Source organism: Dipodomys merriami, unplaced genomic scaffold (assembly GCF_024711535.1).
Source record: "Dipodomys merriami isolate MVZ:Mamm:240054 unplaced genomic scaffold, mDipMer1.0.p SCAF_121, whole genome shotgun sequence".
In the NCBI taxonomy this organism is placed as follows: Eukaryota; Metazoa; Chordata; class Mammalia; order Rodentia; family Heteromyidae; genus Dipodomys; species Dipodomys merriami.
In genome coordinates this window covers 241,682-253,813 of record NW_027202505.1, presented here as the reverse complement: position 1 = coordinate 253,813, position 12,132 = coordinate 241,682, and the positions used below count along the sequence as shown (strand labels likewise).

The following is a 12,132-nucleotide window of genomic DNA, read 5'->3' as shown; positions in this document are numbered from 1 at the left end:
TAAATTCCAATACCCCCCTCTCCCCATCTATCTGCTAGGTATTTTTTTGCCAGTCTTGGGACTTGAACTCAAGGCCTAGACACTGTCCCTGAGCTTCTTATGCTCAAAGCTAGTACTCTACCATTTGAGCCACAGTACCATTTGCCGTTTTTTCTGTTTATGTGTTACTGAGGAATCCAACCCAGTGCTAGGCAAGCACTAAACCACTGAGCCACATTTCCAGCTCTGCCCCCCTTTCCCCTATTTATCCAAAAAGATACAAGTGTTTTCTGTCTCTTATTTTTCCAGTACTCTTAAAGGTAGCAGTAGGGATGGAGGACATTTCTCAGTAGCAGAGCACTTGATTAGCATATGTGATGCTCTAGGTTCAATGCCAAGCACAATAAAAGCCCCAAACAACAGGCTCCCAGCTAAAGACAGCAGGAAATACAATGACTTGGTAACAGACTGCCTAGGTTTGAATATAAGTACTGTTTATCTACTAACTGAATGAGTCTCAGCCTTATTTTTGTCTGTCAGCTATAGAAGGGAAATAAAACAGTACTGACTCTTGGTAGGGATGGAGAAGAATGATGAAAGGGATGACACTGATCCAGATACACTATTCTTGAACTAACCTGTTGAATGGTAATAATCCCTTTGTATAATTACTTAAATAAAAATATTAATAAAAAACAGTATTAACTCATAAGAGTAAGTAATATAAAGCACTCTGAGCACCACTCTCTCCCTTAAACCATAAAATAGACTATCTGCTGAAATAAGACCAGAATTGTGTTTTATCTTTAACTGAACATTAAAAAATTAATCACAGGTTGGGGTATAGCTGCTCAATGGTGCCTAGTACCCACAAAGCCCTAGGTTCAATTCGTTTCACAGAGGAAAAAAAAAACAGTATGCATAATAAACATAGATGCTGAAATGTCTTCCAGACTTAACATTCCCAACTTTAAATGATTTAATGTTCTCTCTTCAGCTAAGATTATAAACAGCCACTGATTAGTTTTCTAGTAAAGTGAATTCATTTAAAATAACTGCTCCCCCACACACACATATTTCAAGAGCTCTGAAAAGACACTACTCAGAACCAACTAAATGTTTACACCACCATGTACAAACCCGATGAGTACACTATAAAAGAGAATAATGGAACATGGTAAATTATACAGGACTCTAGACATTCACACAACAGTGAGACCAAAGGAGGAGAACATAAAGGCATAATGCCATTTTATCTAAATGAAATTTTTAAAAAAGAGAATAGCACAAAAAGGAAAAAGATCTCATGCAAGTATAGTAAGCAAGAATGTCAAACACTGGGCTGGGAAGGTGGCTCAGTGGTAGAGCGCTTGCCTTGCATGCCTGAGGCCCTGGGTTCGATTCCTCAGCACCACATAAAAGAGGCGCGGTGGTTCAAGTGGTAGAGTGCTAGCCTTGAGCTGAAGAGCTGAAGGACAGCGCCCAGGCCCAGAGTTCAGGCCTCATGACCAGACCCCCCCCCCCAAAAAAGAATGTCAAACACTAAGCAATTAACTTGTAATTTCATAAAGAACCTTAAATGATTTCTATTAAGGCCAGCCCCCCCCCCAAAAAATAGCCCCAGTCTTGGGGCTTGAACTCTAGGCCTGGGCCCTGTCCCTGAGCCTCCTTATGTGCTCAAGACTAGTGCTCTACCACTTGAGCCACAGAGCTATTTCCAGCTTTTCCTGAGTAGTTTATTGGAGATGAGTCTCAGTTTCCTGCCCCAGCAGGCTTAGAACTGGAATCCTCAGATCTCAGCCTACTGAGTATCTAGGATTACAGGTGTGAGCCACTGGCACCCAGCCAAAAAAAAAAAAAAATATATATATATATATATATATATTAATCTAAGGGAAAAATAAACTTTTGTGTTTATGAAGGTAAGTTGAAATTGGTGTGTATAAAAGTAAGTTGAAAGATGACAATTATATTAACTTCCAAGTTCTCATTTTACAATTTGTTCTCTATTGTACCTGAAACTCAAGTATCCTTCCAAATACTGAAAACTATTTTTAGATTCCAATCAATGTTGGAATGCATGTTGTTTACAGGTAAACTTCTGGACCTATAGCCCTTTTTTGTGTGTGCCAGTCCTGGGGCTTGAACTCAGGGCCTGGGCACTGTCCCTGAACTTCTTTTGCTCAGAGCTAGCAGTCTACCCCTTGAGGCACAACGCCACTTCCAGCCTTTTCTGTTTATGTGATACTCAGGAATCAAACCTAGGGCTTCATGCATGGTAGGCAAGCATTTCACCACTAAGGCACATTCTCAGCCCTTGCCATTTTTTTAAACAAATCAATTAAACAAAAAGCCTTTTGCCACTACCAGTGGCTCAAGCCTATAATCCTAACTTAGTCAATAGGCTGAGATCTGAGGATCCATTTTCAAAGCCAGGCCTGGCAGGAAAGTAGTTGAAATTCATCTCCAATTAACCACCAAAAAAGAAAAGACTGAAAGTGGGACTGTGGCTCAAGGCTCACATGTTAAGCGTAGTACCTTTGAGAAAAAAACTTCAGCACTCAAGACATGAGTTCAAGCCCCAGGACTGGCACCCAAAAAAGTCACAAACTTATCAGCAATATTGATAGAAAAGACTTTAGAAACGATAAAGCATTTGAACAAATTACAATTTTAGTTCTGTTGAAAACTATAATTTTATTATTGATGGGATTTAGAGAGTAACCCGATTTTGTTTACTCAGCCAAAAATACGAACCACCATTAACACCGTGTTTTTTTACTAAGCAGTATCAGTTTAAAGCATTCAAAAATATCACAATCCAAGGAAAGGGCACAAATCTAGCAAACAAAAGTAACATCATAACACAATTTCAAAACTATAAGTAACTACTAAAAAGAAAAGCCTGAACCCATTCTTACCTAAACTTTTAGGACGAGCAAACTTCATCAGCCTCACCTTTGGTTTTCACCTAGCACAAGAAGCAGTAAAGGCAGAACACCAACGCCGCCCTCCCCCCGCCCCCCAGCCCCAAGATCAAAAGATCCACTTAATGTCACATAGGGTAAGACGACTAAAACATTACGACATGTTATTGCATTTAAGTTACCAAAGAACAGGCTACTTCCCCACGCTACAGCCATTTTAGATTCAGTCTTGCTTCTGATTTTCACCGGGTTGAGAGATTTAAAATAGAATAAAAATGCTGGTCAACTCAAGATCAACCAATATTTTGCTCGTGTAAAAGGGTAGACAGTGGATAGATTGACTCTAACTTACTACCCACAAGAACCCGGGCGCCGGGCGTGAAAACTCTTTTTCTTCCTCAGATACCTCACATTTGACTTACAAGATGGAAAACAAAAGTCCGTGGCTCTTATTCTAAGAAAAAAAAAAAAAAGAAAGAAACCCGTAAACCAAGCCACCGAAGCACCAGCGAGGCGGACCGCCTGGAGGGCGGCCAGAGCGCCGCAGGTGAGCGGTCCGACCTGGAGAGCAAAGTTAAAAGTAGAAGCGCTCCCGACGAGCCGCGGAGACGCTCGGGGACAACACTCGAGGCGCGTGGGGTGAGGGGCGCCCGAACTACCCGACCCCGGGGCTCCGCTCGGCCTTCCCAGGACGACCGACACCCAACCACCTGTGTGCGACCTTCCTCCAACTAGTTTTCACAGACGGCAAGCCAAGCAGCGGGCGGAGCCCCGCTCCAGGAGACTCCAGGGTCCCCCTACGGCTCGGTATCCGTAAACCCCCACTCACCCGGTAGCCGTGGGGCTACGGTCAAGGATAAGACGCTGCGTCTCACGACGCGTGTCCAGCTTCTCAGACCCACAGAGGTGACTAGCCCACAACCATAACAAAGCTCTTCCCAAAATGGCTGCCCGGCCCACAAGGCCCAAGGAGGGGCAGAGCGGCTGGAGGAGGAGGAGCCACGGAAAGCCTGGCCCCGCCCCCTCCGGCCCCGCCCCTCACACACCTACCCGCTGGAGCGCACGCGCATGCGCCGGGGGCCTCCCGGGCCTCGGCGGCTCGGCGGAGCTACGCCGGCGCCTCACACGCTCAGCGCGCGACCGCGTGAATGGCGGTTAGCCCTTTCCCGCCCCCAGCTCTCTAGAGCTTCCGGCGGTGCACAGTCGCCACTTCAGAGTCAAATCCTTTGCTTTTCCTTGCACCGTCAGTGAGGCCAGAGCACCTGAGTTTAATACTCTTCCTCATCTGTCCCAGACCAAGTGAGCCAGTGAGTGAGGTGTGTAGAAGTATACCAGTCCTTCGCCGGCCCCCGTTCGTTCTTCACCCTCGCACATTCCTCTCAGGGAAAGCTCGCGTCGCCCAACTACCGCTACCAGTATGAGTAAACCAGTTTCGGAAGAACGTGTTTCCCTACCCGCGCACACCAGTTCCTGGATTCAGGTGCGCGCGTCCTTGAGACTCCAGCCCCCAGCGGGCCACCGGGCCTGCTCCAGAGACCTGCGCGGCGGAGCCTGGCACGCTACCCGCCGGGAATGGTAGTTCCTGGGCACGGAAGGAGCGTCGCGGCCCCGCACCGATGCAGGGCGGGGTCCCGGGCGGGGTCCCGGGCGGAGCCTGCGCCTGCGACTGCGCCTGCGCTGAGAACCGGAAAACCTTTTCTCCCACCTGCAGACTCGTCGGGTAACGCACGACGTAAAGGGGCGGTGCTTGCGGAGCGGGAGAAGGAACTAAAAGTGAAAGCCTGGACGGCTGGGAGATTTCGCTGCGGCCCTCTGCCTCTCCGGAAGCCTCCGGAGGGAGGGGGGGGGGGGCTCATGGCAACCCGGAAGGAAGCTCAATTAACCAAGCCTAAGCTGGCGGGAGTGGATCCTCTCCCGTTTGCCTACAGCTTTATCCTTAGATGGAGACGTTATCCTTAGAGGCTAAAACTGCCTATCACCAGATCCTTCGATGGACTGATAGGGAAGTGACTTGGCCAAGGTGGCGCAGTCAAAAAATACAAGCCGGAGGAATACTTCTGGATCACCCCCTCCCCCGGCCAAAGTTCTTAACGCCCAACCTAATTTATAAAACTGAAAATTCTGCTACTCTTTGATCCTTATTGAAGTCTATAGGTCCTACCAAAGAAAACAGAAGTAAATAGCGCTCCTCCAACCTCGGTAGTATATTAAAGGACCCAGCTGAAGAGTAAGATTATCCGGTCATTCCAATACCTCGTTGTTTTGCAAAGTAAAAAATAAAAAGTTCTATAAACATTTGGCCTTAGCCTCGAAAATCAACTATTTTCTGCCACCACCGTCACTTTGAGATTGAGTAATTGCACTCTACCTTCCCGAACTCTGCAGGCAGACTCGTCTAGCTGGGAACCCTGGAATACAGACTGTTAAGGTACCTTGTTCAACAACCGATTTCAAGAATTAATAATAAGAAAAATCCTCAAAACAGAAAGCCGGGCCTTGGAACCATTGTAGCTCAAGTCAAGTCCCTACCCGGACTTTTTTTTTTTCCTTTTTCCGTTCTCAGGAAGTGGAGGGAGTGTTTCGCTCCACTCGCCGGAAGTGCAGTTCCCACGAGTTTCTGGGCTTCTTTACCGCTCGGTTTTTCTTTCCCCCGCGCGAATCTACTGGAGAGTGAGTATTGAAACCACCAAGGGTGCATGTTGGGAAAATGGTCACCAAGAATTGGTAGTAAAAAAGTAGTTCCGAGGACTTCTGCGTCAAAACTACGATCTCTCCTAAGATGTAGGCTTGAGGCTGTTTGCAGTTGTCCCATTGGAGAAATAGGAATATGTGAGTTTTCGCCTGAATTGAAGACCGGAATCTCTCGTTGTTATCTCTAAATTTAAGCATTATCTGGGCGCTGTTTCTGAGCTTTTGGTGTGTGTGTGCCCAAGGCTAGCGCGCTAACACTTGAAGCACAGCTCCACTTCCAACTCGAAGTTAATTGGACATCAGAGTATCACGGACTTTCATGTCTGGGCTGGCTTTGAACTGCATTCCTCAGATCTCATCCTCCTAAGTAGCTTGGATTACAGGCTTGAGCCACCGGTGCCCGGCTGCGTATCACTTTTAATACTAGTGACTTGGGCAAAACCCTGCTACCTACAGTGGTTAGAGTATCAGGAAGTGGGAAATTTAAATGCATATAAAATATATAGTTGCCGTACCAACTTACAGATAAATTTCATTTGTTTCTGCTGTCATTTCGAGCTGTAAATTTTAAATCCCCAAAGTTGATAACTAAGCGGGATGGGATGGTAGATAATCAAAGGGTAGAGGTCTGACCTTCCATTTTAAAGATGGGAAAGCTGGCACTATAGGAAGCTCTTTGCCAATATTGCACAGCTTGGAAGTGGAATCCGTGGTTTATAAAATCCGTATCTTTTCTCTGTGTATTGCTTTTTCTGTTACACTAAACAGAAAATTAAAAACAGTTGGAGAAAAAAAAAAAAAACTCTTTCCTTTATATGGTACTGGCTCTTTGAAAACCACCAGTGAGTGTTATAAAAGGAAATCGTGTTCTATGGAAAAAATTTTCATGAGTTACTTTGTTAAAAAGTTTATAAAAATCAAGGTGATTAAATAATGTTATTTTATACACAGTAACATGCATCTGGCTCAGCTCCTCCAGTTACCTGTAAAAATAAATTAATCAGAACTGCTTGACACCTTCCTGAATAAAACTTAGTAGAGACCAGTATGATTCACTTCATCCACAGCTTTTCTCAAGCATCTTCAAAGGTACGTTTATTCAGCAAATACTGAACACTTGGCAAAAAACTACAATGGCTAGAGCAGTAGCAGAAAGAAAAAATAATTTTTTTTCAAGCCCCAGTCTTGGGGCTTGAGCCCAGGGCCTGGGCACTGTCCCTAAGCTTCTTTTGCTTAAGGCTATAACTCTTCCCCTTGAGCCACAGCACCACTTCTGGCTTTATCTTCATCTTCATGAATTCAAGTGAAAGAGAGAGGATTGGCTAAAATACAAATAAGTAAAATATTTAGTATATCAAGTGGTAAAAACAATGGAGAATTATAAAGCATGGAAGGGAAATAAGTATCAAGAATAGCTTTATGATTATATTTTAGTGGGTCAGGGGGATCTTCCAGGCTGAAGAAAGAACATTCCAAATGGAAACAAGAGAAAATCCCCACAATGATTCCTAGCATTGTTAGTGAAGACTCCTCCAAGGTTCCTAAAAAACTTCCATTTTAAAGCTGGGCGCTGATGGCTCACGCCTGTAATCCTAGCTACTCAGGAGGCTGAGATCTGAGGATCGAGGTTCAAAGCCAGTCCAGGCAGGAAAGACTGTGAGACTTCTATCTCCAGTAAACCACCAGAAAACCAGAAGTGGCACTGTGGCTCAAGTGGTAGAGTGCTAACCTTGAGCTGAAGAGCTGAGGGACAGTGCCCAGGACCCAGAGTTCAAGCCCCACGACTGACCAGAAACAACAACAACAACAAAAAAAAACTTCCATTTTAAAAAATTTCAGGGTGGGACTAGGAAGGTGGCTCAGTGGTAGAGCACTTGCCTTGCGTGCATGAGGCCCTGGGTTCAATTCCTCAGCACCACATAAGCAAAAAGAAAAAAAAAGCCGGAAGTGGCGCTGTGGCTCAAGTGGTAGAGCATTAGTCTTGAGCTGAAGAGCTGAGGGACAGCGCCCAGGCCCAGAGTTCAGGCCCCATGACCGGACCCCCCAAAAAAAAAAAAAAAATTTCAGGGCTAGGAATGTGGTAGAGTGCTTGCCTTAGCATGCATGAAACTCTGGATTCAATTCCACAGTACCACATAAACAGAAAAGTTTGGAAGTAGCACTGTGGTTCCAGTGGTACAGTGCTAGCCTTGAGCAAAAGAAACTCAGGGACAATGGCTAGGGCCAGAGTTCAAGCCCCAAGACTGGCCAAAAAGCTCAGGGACAATGGCTAGGCCCAGAGTTCAAGCCTCAAGACTGGCCAAAAAAAAGCCGGGAATGTGGCTTAGTGGTAGAGTCCTTGTCTAGCATGCATGAAGCCTTGGGTTCAATTCCTCAGTACCACATAAACAGAAAAAGCTAGACGTGGCTCAAGTGGCAGAGTGCTAGCGTCAAGCAAAAAGAAGCTCAGGGACACTGCCTATGCCCTGAGCTCAAATCCCATGACTGGCAAAAGGAAAAAAAAAAAAATTCACATAGAGCTGGAAATGTGGCTTAGAGGTAGAGTGGTAGAGCGCTTTCCTAGTATGCATGAAGCCCTGGGCTCAATTTCCTCAATACCACATAAACAGACAAGGCCAGAAGTAGTGCTGTGGCTTAAGTGGTAGAATGCTAACCTTGAGCTAAATAAGCTCAGGGACAGTGCCCAGGCCTGAGTCCTAGTCCTAGGACGGGGGAAAAAAAAAATCAACATTATTTTAGTTATTCTTAGTTGAAGTCTAGCATCTGCTCACTTATGCACAGAATGAGAAAAGAGTTATTAAAGTCAAAGAAAGAAAATATATGGTGCTCTCAAGTCTTCTAAGACAAAGACAATTTTAGTTCACTGTGAGAAGAATTAGAATGAAGTTTAAACAATATTTACTACAGGATTCAAGAAAACTTGCAGGGGAAGTGGCGCTGTGGCTCAAGTGGTAGAGCACTAGCCTTGAGCTGAAGAGCTTAGGGAAAGCACCCAAGCCCTGAGTTTAAGACCCACAGCCGACCAAAAAGAAAGAAAGCTAGCTTTCCTGGTGCTGGTGGCTCAGGTCTGTAATCCTAACTACTCAAGGCCAAGATTTGAGAATTGAGGTTCAAAGCCAGCCCGGGCAGGAAAGTCCATGAGACTCTTATTTCCAGTTAACCACCAGAAAATCGAAAGTGGCACTGTGGTTAAAGTGGAAGAGCGCTTACCTTGAGCTGAAGAGCTGAGGGAAAGTGCCCAGGCCTAGAGAGAGTTCAAGCCCCACGACCAACCAAAAAAAAAAAAAAAGGGCTGGGAAGGTGGCTCAGTGGTAGAGCGCTTGCCTTGCATGCCTGAGGCCCTGGGTTCAATTCCTCAGTACCACATAAGCAAAAAGAAAAAAGCCAGGAGTGGTGTTGTGGCTCAAGTGGTAGAGTGCTAGCTTTGCACTGAAGAGCTGTGGGACAGCGCCCCAGCCCAGAGTTCAGGCCCCACAAATGGACCCCCCCCCCAAAAAAAAAAAAGCTTCAAGCTGAATTTTGGAAGACAGATTAAGTTCCCCACATAGAAAATAGACGCTAGAATTCTGGAAGAGCTATGTAAAAGGAAGGTAGTAATGTTTATAAAAACTAAATTGGCACTGTTGGCTGTAATCCTGGCTACTCAGGAGGCTGAGATCTGTGGATCTCAATTCAAAGCCAGCCAAGACAGGAAAGTCAATTGAGACTCTTATCTCCAATTAATCAAAACATCACTTGGTGAGTTGTAGCCAAAACAAACAAAAAGGATCAGGGACTATGCCTGGGCCCTGAGTTCAAGCCCAGATGCAGTGCCCGTGCTTGTGCTCACATACACATACTAAATATTTTGGTTTCAGTCATGAAGCTTGAACTCTGGGCCTGGGCACTGTCTCTGAGCTCTTCAGCTCAAGGCAAGCGCTCTACCACTTGAACCACAGCACCACTTCCGGTTTTCTGGTGGTTAATTGTAGATCAGAATCTTACAGACTTCCTGCACGTGCTGGTTTTGAACTGGAATCATCAGATCTGAGCCTCCTGAGTAGCTAGGATTACAGGAGTGAGCCACCAGTGCCTAGCTAACAAACACACTAAATTGGTACATGTTTCTTTTTGTGTATGTGCTGGTCATGGGCTTGAACTCAGGACCTGGGTACTGTCCCTGAGCCTTTCTGCTGAAGGCTAAAACTCTACCCACTTAGGTCACAGCTCCACTTCTGGCTTTTTAGTGGTTAGTTGGACTGAATTTGAATCATGATCCTCAGAGCTCAGCCTCCTGAGTAGCTAGGAGTACAGGCACGAGCCTAATGCCCAGCTTAGATTTTCCTTTCTCAACTTAAAATAGCATTCTTAGCTCTTAGTGCTGCTTTATTTCATTTCTAAATATTTCAATTGACATAGCAGTTGTATATTATATATTAGGAAATAACTACATATTGTATTATGAAATATATTACCATTGATACCAACAATAAGCTAAGCCTGTGTAGTCTTACAACCTGGTTGTAAAATTTGATATTTTAACAGACAGCTTTTTTTTTTTGCTTTTTTGTCTTTGTTTCAGAGTGGAATTAACCAACAAATCTGGTGGTGAATTCTGTTTTTAATTTTGTCTTCTGGTCCTATTTTATTTATAGATGCTGAAGTGTTCTTTCACAGTGAGACTGGGAGCCAGCAAAATGGATGCCCTTTATTTCAAGACAGCTCTTCAGCAGAAGTTTTCTCCTTTGTGTCCAAAGCCTCAACTTTTCCAATCATTTCCAGTATGTTTGAACAAGACACAATGCTATCATACATCACCATGCTGCTTTAAGAAGAAGGAAAAGCAAACAGTTGCCAGGCCACCAAGCACTATCACTTACCTGCTCGATAGCCCAAAGCCAGCATTATATCTAAATCTGGCAGGGCTAATCCCTTTGGTTGCTCCACCAGTGCTCATGGTCATGGCAAAGACCTATATCCCTGGATTAGCTTTTTCTCAGATGGCTTATGGAGCCAGTTTCTTATCTTTCTTAGGAGGAGTCAGATGGGGCTTTGCTCTACCAGAAGGTAGTCCAGCCAAACTAGACTACCTTAATTTAGCTAACAGTATAACTCCTGTTGTGTTTTCATGGTTTGCTTTCCTCTGTGAAGGACTCACTGAGGCCATAGTCACAATTGTAGTAGGTTTGGGGATAGCATTACATGTTGAAGTTTTTCTCTTGCCACAGTACCCCAACTGGTTCAAAGGCTGGAGGATAGTAACCACTTTAGTGGCATCTTTTTCATTTGCAGTCACTTTAGTGGTTCAGAATATTTATCCAGAGAAAGGACACAAGAGTCATCATCAAGTAGAATAAATGTAAAATTACTTCGTTGATAACAGCCTGTTGGCTACTAGACTTGTAAAATTTCAGTTTATCATCACCTTCTAACTCCCCTGTTTGGCTCTTTTTTTCCCCCCCTAGCAAAACTAATTTATTTGTCTCAGGTTTTTCATTTCTTTTATTTTTGATTTTTTTTTGTCTGTCATGGAACTTCAACTCAGGTCCAAGCTACTGTCCCTGAGCCTTTTTTTTTCCCCTTTGTCAGTGAAGGCGCTGTGCCTGAGCTCTTTTGCTCAAAGCTAGCACTCTACCATTTTGAGCCACAGCACCACTTCTGTTTTTCTGGTGGCTAATAGGAGATAAGAGTCTCACATACTTTCCTGCCTGGGCTGGCTTTGAACCGTGATCCTCATATCTCAGCCTCCTGCAATCCTTAAATCTTAGTCTCTTGAGAGCTAAGATTATAGGCATGAGCCACTGGAGCCTGGCTAAGCTTTTCATTTCTTTAAAAAAAAAAAGGGGGGGGTGGGGAGGCTGGGAAGGTGTTCAGTGGTAGAGTGCTTGCCTCTCATGCATGAGGCTCTGGGTTCAGTTCCTCAGCACCACATACACATAAAAAGCCGGAAGTGGATGTGTGGTTTAAGTGGTAGAGCGCTGGCCTTGAACTGAGAGCTCAGGGACAGCACCCAGGCCCCAAGTTCAAGCCTTGACCACCAATAAAAAAATTAAAATTTCGGGCTGGGATGTAGCTCAGTGGCAAAGCGCTTGCCTAGCAAGTGCAACGTCCTGGGTTTGATCCCCAGTACCACAAAAGAAAAGACAAAAAAAAAAATACAGTTAAAAAAAAAAACAAAAAAAATAAAAAACAACCTTTTCATCTGTAATCCTAGCTACTCAGGAGGCTGAGATCAGAGGATCGCGGTTCAAAGCCAACCTGGGCAGGAAAGTCTGTGAGACTTATCTCCAATAAACCACTAGAAGTGGCACTGTGGCTCAAGTGGTAGGGCGCTAGCCTTGAGCTGAAGAGCTGAGGGACGGTGTCCAGGCCCAGAGTTCAAGCCCCATGACCAACAACAACAAAAAATAATTAAAATTTCATGGTGATTACTTGATCAAGAGCTTGAAGATCTCCAAGTCTTTGTCATGTCAGTAGTTTACATTCAGCCTTTTTATGAATTGAATAATCATTCACTTAAACATTTCAGTGTTTTGTCTTGAAAAATGTAAAATAA

General features: G+C 44.7%; 2 protein-coding genes across 3 annotated transcripts in view; one reads left to right on the top strand and one right to left on the bottom strand.

Moving 5' to 3' along the window:
* The window catches only part of LOC138823614 (vasculin-like protein 1), a 72,449-nt gene extending 68,009 nt beyond the window's left edge, over nucleotides 1-4,440 (bottom strand). Inside the window, exon 1 of one of the 2 annotated variants that reach the window (XM_070017015.1) lies at nucleotides 4,361-4,440. The gene's annotated coding sequence lies outside the window, so the exon portion shown is untranslated. Of the gene's footprint in view, nucleotides 1-3,735; nucleotides 3,865-4,360 lie in introns of those variants that run through there. The other variant, XM_070017014.1, reaches the window with a different exon arrangement.
* A 70-nt stretch (nucleotides 4,441-4,510) lies between these two features.
* LOC138823615 (transmembrane protein 69-like) lies at nucleotides 4,511-12,132 on the top strand. The gene is made up of 3 exons (XM_070017016.1): nucleotides 4,511-5,576; nucleotides 6,549-6,686; nucleotides 10,232-12,132. Exons 2-3 carry the CDS (start codon nucleotides 6,645-6,647, stop codon nucleotides 10,931-10,933), a joined length of 744 nt encoding a protein of 247 aa, XP_069873117.1. The 5' UTR covers nucleotides 4,511-5,576; nucleotides 6,549-6,644; the 3' UTR covers nucleotides 10,934-12,132.

What these genes read in the sequence shown, in the direction of transcription:
- LOC138823615 (XM_070017016.1), top strand. Translation starts at nt 6,645, where the DNA reads ATGATTCACTTCATCCACAGCTTTTCTCAAGCATCTTCAAAG. An exon ending in TTTCTCAAGCATCTTCAAAG is followed by an intron (nt 6,687 to 10,231) that starts GTACGTTTATTC and finishes TTTTATTTATAG; the next exon opens with ATGCTGAAGTGTTCTTTCAC.